The sequence below is a fragment of the Myotis davidii genome, unplaced genomic scaffold (assembly GCF_000327345.1).
Source record: "Myotis davidii unplaced genomic scaffold, ASM32734v1 scaffold97, whole genome shotgun sequence".
NCBI classification, from domain to species: Eukaryota; Metazoa; Chordata; class Mammalia; order Chiroptera; family Vespertilionidae; genus Myotis; species Myotis davidii.
In genome coordinates, this window is record NW_006289392.1 from 4379282 (window position 1) to 4388299 (window position 9018).

The 9018-nt window shown below is 59.4% G+C and overlaps 1 protein-coding gene across 1 annotated transcript in view; it reads right to left on the reverse strand.

The window, feature by feature from the left end:
- The window catches only part of DSCAML1 (Down syndrome cell adhesion molecule like 1), a 112627-nt gene that overhangs the window by 74193 nt on the left and 29416 nt on the right, over nt 1–9018 (reverse strand). Inside the window, exons 7-9 of the mRNA XM_015562464.1 lie at nt 7198–7476; nt 6701–6820; nt 5700–5876 (exon numbers count right to left, since the gene is read on the reverse strand). Coding sequence (XP_015417950.1) covers nt 5700–5876; nt 6701–6820; nt 7198–7476 — 576 coding nt within the window. The remainder of the gene's footprint in view (nt 1–5699; nt 5877–6700; nt 6821–7197; nt 7477–9018) is intronic.

The window sequence follows — 9018 nt, forward strand, 5'->3', positions numbered from 1 at the left end:
GCGCTGGTCCGCACGGGACCCCTGGGACATGGGCTGCGTGTGCTGCGGCACCCGATCTCACCAGGCCTCGCTTACTCCTCCATCAGGGCTGTCAGTCAGTCCCTCTCTTGGCTGCTCCCCAAGGAGTAGCCGCGCAGGAGGCGGGACCTGGCTCTCCCGCCTCTGGTCTCACACTCCCCAGTAGAAAATGACAGTAATAATCAAACGCCTACCACTCAGGGGACGCTAATGATGTGCACGCACCCGGCTGGCGCTCTGTGGGAGTGAGCTCATTGCATTCACCCTTCCGAGGCAGTGGGAGTGGTTTTATTCCTGTGTTAGAGGTGAGAGAACACTCAGCTCTCCTCACTGCACGTCGGAGCCCTTTCAGAAACAGGAGGCAGCGAGCCGTCTTTCTGTAATTACTGGAAGGTACTGGAACTTGGCGAACTCTTTCTGCCGAGGTCTGGCTAGTAAATATTTCAGACTGTGCCGGCCGTAGGTCCCCATTGCAAAACCCCAGCTCTGCCCCTATGGGCCGAGGGTGGGGCCTGGCCAGCTGCCACCTGGAACCCAGCCATGCCCATCCTTCATGGCTGGGCACACTCAAGGGGCCAAAGAGCCGCATATGGCTTGCGAGCCGTGGTTTGCCGACCATGGCCCTAGGACACCAGCACCAGGTTCCAGCGCGTGACAGAGGTTGTCTGTGCAGAGTGCGTGGGAGGACAGGCCACAGCCTCTCCTCTGTGGAACTGGGGGGTGGCCTAAGGTGGGGGGTCATATGCTCTCTGCTCTCTCCGCTCTGCGAGGAGCTCACCCCTTCCACTCTCAGCCCCACGGACAGGCTGGCCGCGGGAAAGGTGCACGGGTGTGCAGGGCCCCCCTCCCCCGCCCAGGGTAGGCGCTCTCGGGCGCTCAGTAACCACTGAACAACAGGGAGCAGCGGCAGGCGGGGCCTGAGCCGCACCAGCGGGGACAGTTCCTGCAGAGTCTTCATTCTGCCGGTCTGGCATCTCTGGAGACAGAAGGGGCCCAGATGGAAGCGACTTTGAGAGCCCTCGCCCACCCCAGCACCACCTCAGCGACCTGGGGCCCTGGGCACGGGTTCCACGTGGCACTTCTCCGAGAACCAGCTCCGGAACCCAACTCCCACCGGACCCCGGGCCCCTGCAGCTCTGGGTCTGACACCAAGAGTCACCGATCCCCGGGAAGACAATGCTTCGCTCCCAAGGCCATGAGCACCTGTGATCACCCTCCGGTCTCCTGCCAGACGCCATTCGCGCCTTTCCCGGCTCGGTGCCCTCGCCATGCCTCCTCCTCATCCTGGAATGGAGTGACCTTTGCCCCTGTTGGTCCTTGTTGTCCGAATCCTTCAAGTCCTACTGGCGGCTGCTACGTTTGTGGAGCTTCTCTTGACCCCCAAGTTAAAGTTGGTTACTCCGTCCGATTCTCTTTGTACCCCTTCTTCAGAGTGTTTGCAGGCACTTGCCGCCTCGCGCGTTTGAGCTGTTTTGGGCATATGTGTATCTCCTCTTCAGGATTCTAAATTCCCTGAGAACAGCAACTTCACTCTACTCCTCCTACACCTGCAGTACCCGAAACTAGTGGTGCTGCTTGTTGACACGTATTTGGTGCCAAGTACAGCGGTGGCTGCTGCTGATGCCCCATTTAGCCCTCACCGACGGTGAGAGGCTGTCAGGCGGAACCGGGGCTTACAGAGACCGCGGTTCAGGACCCGCGGCTACCCAGGGCAGGGCTTGGATTTGAACCCAGGTCCCCCTGGTTCTAAAGTCCATGCTCTGGAGCCAGGGATCCTATAGGCCTACGTAGTGAGCGCATGAGATCCTGTCAGTGACCGTTGGAGACCGTGGGGTCACCGCGCGGACGTGCCCAGGCGGAGCACGGAGTGACACTAGGGTGCCCTTTACAATGCATGCCTCTGACATAGTATTCACTGCCTTCTTTCCACTTGGCCAGAGTGGGGCCAAGGCCAGTTTGCCTCCCGAGAGGCCATTCGAGGTGCCGTCTGACAAGGGGCACTACCGGCCAGTGCTCCCCCCACCCCCCGCGTGTGGTGGGTGCATCGAGGCTGGTCTTGAAGTCGGCCTTGCAATGGCCGGCCCTCCTGCGCTCGGCCCTGCACGTGGGCGCGGGGAGGGTGGCGGTGGGTGTGGGGGACGGACTGAGGGGTGTCTAGGGATGGCTTTCCCTGGCAACCCCATGGGTGACTCACATGCCGGGTCCTGAAGATCCCTCCCCATCCACCTCTGCCCTTTCAACTGAGGCAAGAGGTGGGGGGAGGGGGAAGGTTGAGGGAGAGTGAAGGGGGAAGAGGCCCGCAGGCAGGGGAGGATGTGCAGGGGGAGGGGCTGCGGGCGAAGTCCCTGGAGCCGAGGGCCTGCGCAAGGCCATGGAAGGCAGCACGGCAGTGCCCGGGGCCAGGAGCCCACATGCCCATCCCGCCAGCACTGCCCCATTGTCACAGGAGCATCTGCGGCAGCGGGGGCTGCGTGGCCTTGCTCAGGCTGCAGAAGGGCAGCCAGGCCCCCACCCCTGTCGGAGGCCTGCCCGGCTCAGCCAGCACAGGGCCTGCCTCAGGCCTTGGAGCCTGGCCCTGCCTCCTCCACTCCTGCTGGCTTCGTGGTGGTCCAGAGGCCCCCAGCATGGGAAGGCGGGAGAAACCCATCACCTCAGCCTGTAAGTCAGGCACAGGCATATTTAGAGGATGTGTGCGAAGAGGGGGGCTGGACTGGAAGGGGGTGTTGGTGACAGAGCAAAGGTGTGAGGGAGGCAGCCCAAGGTGCAGTCTGTGTGAGGGTTTGGCGCTCCGATGTGCTGAGGGCATGTGAGGCCCAGAGGGTCCTGCGAGGGGCAGGCGGGGAGCTGGGTGCAGAGGGACCCAACGCCTGTGTCGTGTGAGTGAGGGGAGGGGAGCAGGAAAGCGTGTCCACAGGGGCGTGGGAGCTGGAGCGGACACAGGAAAGGGGTGTGTGCATCACGGTGGGAGGCACTGAAATGAGGACAAGGAGGAGGAGGAGGAGAGGGACCGAGGTGCAGATTTGCCCCTAAGTGAGAGGGTCTGACACTCCCGTGGGAAGAGTGGGCCAGAGATGAATACCTCTGTGAGTGTGAGTGTGTGTGAGTGAGTGTGTGAGTGTGTGTGACTGTGAGTGTGTGAATGAGTGTGAGTGAGTGTGTGTGTGTTTATGTGTGAGTGTGAGTGAATGAGTGTGTGAATGTGTATGTGTCTGAGTGTTTATGATTGTGAGTGTATGAGAGTGTGTGAGTGTGTGTGAGTGTGTGTGTGTGTGTGTGTGAGTGAGTGTGTGTGTGAGTGATGTGCATGAGTGTGTGTGTGTGAGTGTGTGTATGAGTGGTGTGCATGTGTGCATGTGTATTTGATTGCCCATGCGCATGATGCTGCCCTGATTTATAAAATGTGTTTTCTCCAAACACCTCAGCATATTTTACAGCTGCTGCCTGGTTGGGAAAGTGAGGACAGAATGGAAAAATTCAGGCCCTGAGGGCCCCATGCCGTGGGGGACAGCTGCTGTGGACTGGGTGTCCTCATGCACAGTCCGCCCCCAGGCCCCTGTACCGCCTGTCCCCTGGACCCCACATCCCCTCACCTCCGTAGAGAAACCACGGACCACAGAGCCATGGCCACACCAGGTCAGTGGAAATCCCAAACTTGGAGAAAAGCAGCAAAGACCCTCCCTCCCCCAAAGTCCGAGCATCTGGGCTCATCTCTCCTGCTGACATTGGGGAGACAATGATCTCATACCAAGGAAGGTTCCAGAAGCATCTGCTACTCCTCGTCCTCACACAGCAGAATCAGCCAAGCTCTCCCTGGCCGAGAGGTGACAATGACTGCCTGGTTTTATTAAGGACCGAGTGCTTCTTGATGGTGTGAGGGGAATGGCTCCTGCTGCCCCAGCCCCCAGCCCCCATCCTCCGGCCCCCAGATCCCAGCATGGACCGCTGGCTTCCCCATCTGCAGAGCTGAGAGCGGGTTTTGGCGAGCGATAAAGAAGCTGTGATTCTTATAGGAGGGCACCCTGGGAGAGGCGAACAGACACCCCCCACCAGGCTCTGCTCCCAGCAGCCTCTCCTGTGCCTACCCTGGGGACTGCATTAAGAATAACAAAACTGGCAGCCACATCTTGGTTGGCCTCCTGGGTGCCAGTACCACCTGGTTGCTTTACACCTGCCATCAGACTTCAGTCTTAACAAAGAGCATGCCAGGGAAGTGCCCGTAGGATTCCTTCTGTATGTCAGGAAGACGAAGAACAGAGAGGCCCGGCAAACTCATCAAGGCCACAGGAGCCCAGATTCACGCGGGGTCGGTCAGACTCTAAAAGTCAGCCTATCCCACTGTCCTCCATGACCTGCGGTCCATACCCTGACCTACAGCCCATAGACACTGTCGTTATGGCAGGATTCCTGGTCCTCATGGCAGGATTCCTGGTCCTTACGGCAGGATTCCCGGGGCCCATTATGCAGACCCCTGGGAGTGTGCAGAGGTAGATCACACATAGGAATGTGTGTCTGTGACACCAGGTACATGCATATTCTGGGGTGCCACGGCCGGCAAGATGGGCTCGGTGCCTGGGGCCTAGAAGCCACTGATGCAGCACCAAATGGCAATGTGTTTTAATGCTTCCAGCTTTTCTGGCGCACCTCCCCGTTTCTGCCCTCAGTTCCCATGCTGTTCACCCCCATGTTATAGGTTAGGGGGTCTGAGGAACCTCTCCACAGGGAGGGCACTTCAGGGCCTGGATCTGAAGTCAGGACCCAGGTTTTCTCCTACCTTGTATATACGGGGTCCTCCTTCCTAAGTTACAGGTTACACTCAAGCAGGTGTAAGTCACGCAACAAAAATGAGGTGCTCCAATTCACCATAGCTTAGATCTGGAAACAGCCTGAGTGCCCATCAGTAGATGAATGGATTAGAAAACTGGTACATCTACACGATGGAATACTATGCTGCTCTAAAAAGGAAGGAACTCTTACCATTTGCAACTTGTATGCATGCATATAAGCATAACCAATGGACATAAGACACAGGGGGATAGAGGAGGCTAGGGGACTGTCTAGGGCGAGGGGAAGAATGGACACATATGTAATACCCTTTGTAATAAAAAATTAAAAAAAAAATAAAGTTAGAAATATCAAAAAAAAATGAGGTGCTCAATGTGACTATTCAGATAGAATTGCAACCTGCAGATGAAAGTCAACGAGAAATCCCACGTCCCATGAGCACATCAGGAGTGTATTGGGACTGACCTGTGGTGAGCGGGGCCTTTCGGGGTCAGGCCCCTGCTTTCAATGCTCCTCCCCCCACACCCTGATTTTTAGAGAGAGTGTAAGAGAGAGGGAAAGACAGAGAGAAACATCAATGTGAAAGAAACACATCAATTGGTTGTCCCTGATCAGGGCCTGGGCTGGGGAGGAACCTGCAACTGAGGTGTGTGCCCTTGACTGGAATCGAACCAGGGACCCTTCAGTCCGCAGGCCGATGCTCTATCCACTGAGCCAAACCGGCTAGGGCATGACAGTGCTTTTGAATCCCCATCCAAGTGTCCCAGCCCAGATCCGACTAGGAATCCTCCGGCCTCCCCTTCACACATGAACCAATGGAACCCACGAGGAGGCACGTGGGTGCAGAGTGGGCCCTGGCCGTGTCCAGGGTGCCAGGAGGGCCCGGGGGCAGGACTCACTCTTGACGGTGAGGAACATGGACTTGCTGATGTCGGTGCCCACGCCGTTGCTGGCCTGGCAGAGGTAGTAGCCCATGTCCTCCTCCAGGACGTGGCGGATCAGCAGCGAGCTGTTGGCTAGGACCTGGATGCGGCCAGTGAGGGGCACTGGGTGGTACTGCTGGGGGCTCCCGCTCCCTGGAAGGAGGCAAAGGTTAGAAGAGCTGCTGTCTGGGCTGGGGGTGAGCTGGGTGGATGGGAGTGTCCCAGGGAGTGCCCACTGCCTTTCTCCTGAAAATCCAAGGCCATTATGTGGCATGCCCACACCGATCCTGTTTCCTGGGCCACAGGAGGGACCCTCACAGATCTGGGCCTGCTGGCTTGGAGTGAGGAGGTGGAGTTGGCATGCCCAGGTGGCACTGAGCTTGTGTGGGGTGAATTCCTCAAAGAGGAAGAAAGAGTTGTCTTCAGGCCACTTGGCAACAGGCAACGGGAAGACTGAGCCATCAGATGGCAGTTTTGTGGTCCTGGGCAGCCACGCCCAGGAAGGAAGCCCGCCATCCTCCAAGGGGGGCTTTGGGCGCCACCCCCTCCCAGGGTCAGCCCTAGACATGGTCTAGGTAAGAGGTTGGCGTGGGGCTTAGTCAGATACGAGATGCATCCTTGGCGTGAAGTTGGGCTCCAAGATCCCAGATCCCAGAATAACTGGTGAGGAGCAGGGGCTGATGAGGCTTGGGGGCCCCAGAGCAGAGGGTGGGGGCATGTGGAAGTGGGGAGAACAGAGTGCCCTGAGTTCTAGGGCTGGAGGGGACAAAAGGACATTTGGGGTCAGCGTGATAGCTGTTGCCAGCCCACAGGCTCCTGGATGCCTCCAGACTGGGTGTGGCCTGGGGTCCCATGGGGCTCAGAACCCAGGGCTCCCACCCCGGCCTAGGGATGCGTGGGAACCAGGCCTGAGTCTCCCCAGCGTCCTCCCTCCCTCTCCCTGGCTACTCAGAGTCGCTGGTTGGCCAGGGGCTTACCCTTGGCGTGCTTCCACATGACCTTGGGTGGCGGGTAGCCGTCCACCGAGCAGTTGAGCACACCAGCTTTGCCATAGATGCCGTCCTGGTTGTTGGGCTGCACCACGAACCGAGGGGGCACTGCAGAAGGAGGGAAGGCAGGAGAAAACGAGCACCTCAGTCTCTGATAGGTCTCCTGGGCCAGGCACCTGCCATTCAATGTCAGTCCCGCTGGACTGTTCTAAACCGGAGCTCCCGGGAGCTCCTGCTGGGGCCGGTTGGAGCTGGGGGCTCTGAGCTCCAGTTCTGACTTTGCCAGTGGCTAACTGGGCAAGCGTCTTCCTCTCACCGGGCCTCCGTGTCCTGGCCTGGAAAGTAAGAGGTCTGAACCTCTTGATCTTTAAGGCATCTGCCAGAGCCAGTCTTCCCTAAGCCTGGGATTTAAACCTGGACCGAGAGACTTCGAGCCCCAGACAGAGCTGGACTCCCCCCGCCCTCACCGGCCTGTTCCCACGCACCGCGCACGACGAGCTGGCGCTCCCGGCTCACGGTGGCTGCCGCGTTGCTGGCGATGCACGTGTAGTTGCCGTTATGCTTGAGGGAGACGCTGGAGATCTGCAGGGAGCTCATGAACTCCTTGCTCTCGATGGTCACGCCGGAGCCTGAGATGATCACCTGCCCGTCCTTCCTCCAGGTGATGCGGATGGGCATGTCCCCCGAGGACACCACGCAGGGGATGTAGAGCAGCTGGCCGATGGAGGCAGGTGGGAACTCGAAGGGCTGGATCAGAGGGGGCACTGGGAGGGAAGGGGACGCTGCTGTCAGCCCCGTCCCAGCCCAGCCAGGCGCACCGCCTCCCCTGCCTCCCCCTCGGGCTCCTCCCCACCCAGCGCGGGCCTGTCTGGAGCCTGAGCTGCGGTGGGGGGGATCCTCCTTTTTCAGCTCTGGCTGGAGCATCAGCCATTATCTCTATGACAACTCAATGAGGCCACAGCAACTTCCCCGGCAAGTGGGGGCAGAAGGGAGAGGAGGAGACCTTTCTGCGGCCCCATGATTACAGGCTGGTTCTCCCAGGAGCCGCTCCACCCTGCTGGGAGCCTGCTCTCTGCCCCAGCCCCACCCTGAGCGGGAAGGAGTGGCTTCCTGTACACGCCTCAGATGCTCCCGCACCCCAGGAAGTGGCCAGGTGGACGTGGTCACACCTTGGCAGCCCCGTGGATGCTGGGAAAGGTCTTGGTCAGGAGCTCTAGGTCCAGAGAGGTGACATTTAGGAGGGATATTGTCTGCATGACCTATCGGGCAAGAGCCATACCCCTCAGCAGGGCCCTTACCCACCTTCCCAACGTCATCTCCCACCTCACCCTTCACTCCATCACCAGCGCCCCAGCCCCACGCCGCAGGCCGGGCCGGGGGCGCCTGAGCGAACACAGCTGGGCATCTGTCCTCTTCACCCCCAACCATGTGTGGCCAGCCCAGTGGCTGCTGACCCATCTCATTCCTGACCCGCCCAAGTCCGGGTCCACGTCTGTCAGGTGTTCTGGGACTCTGGCCATTTCCTGGACCTCTCCACCCCCAGCCATGGCTGCCTCTGCTCTTCGGGTTGGAGCCTTCCCAGTATTCTGGGTGGTTTGCTGGGTCTTGGATATCCAGACGGATTTTTCTGGAACCCTGACTCTAGTAATGGCCAAGTGCCCCTTGCTCAGACGCCCAGAGGTTCCTCTGTGGGGCTCTGCTAAGCCACCCACCCTCTGTTTCTTTGTTTTTCTGTTTTTTGTTTTTGTTTTGGTGCCTAGATGAGATGTGGGCCCCTGGCCTCCTTGGTGGAATCATGGCAGAGCCCAGCAGTCCAGTCCTTCCCACCAAGGCCCACAGCTGGAGCCCGGCAGGCCTCCTGGAAAACCCGGCCTCATCCTCCCAGACCTGCCACCTCTCCTGGGAAGCCTGGTCCCGCACAGCCCTGCAGCCCCAGTCTGCTCTGCGATCACGGGGCACCGAGGCAGCCTTTGCATGACCCGTCCCCTGGGCGTCTGGGGGCTCCGCCAGGGCAGTAACTAGGCAAATTATAAGAGTCCAGCTCATGTTTGGCAGGTGAGAACAGTGAATGAAAGAATGTCTGTAGGTCATGCCCTGGGCTGGTCCTAAATGGTTACCTGTGAAGTGGGCAAGGGGTGGTGAGAGCACAGGGTGGGGTTCATCCAGAAAAGGAGGGGGCTCTGTGCTGCTCCTCAAGGGGCTGGTTTTGCTAGGGTTCGGGAGCTCCTCCCGTGGCCCCTCCAGAGCCGGCTCCTGTGGGTGAAGAGCCTCTGGACAGGGAGCTGCAGCAGTGAGGGCTGCGGGGC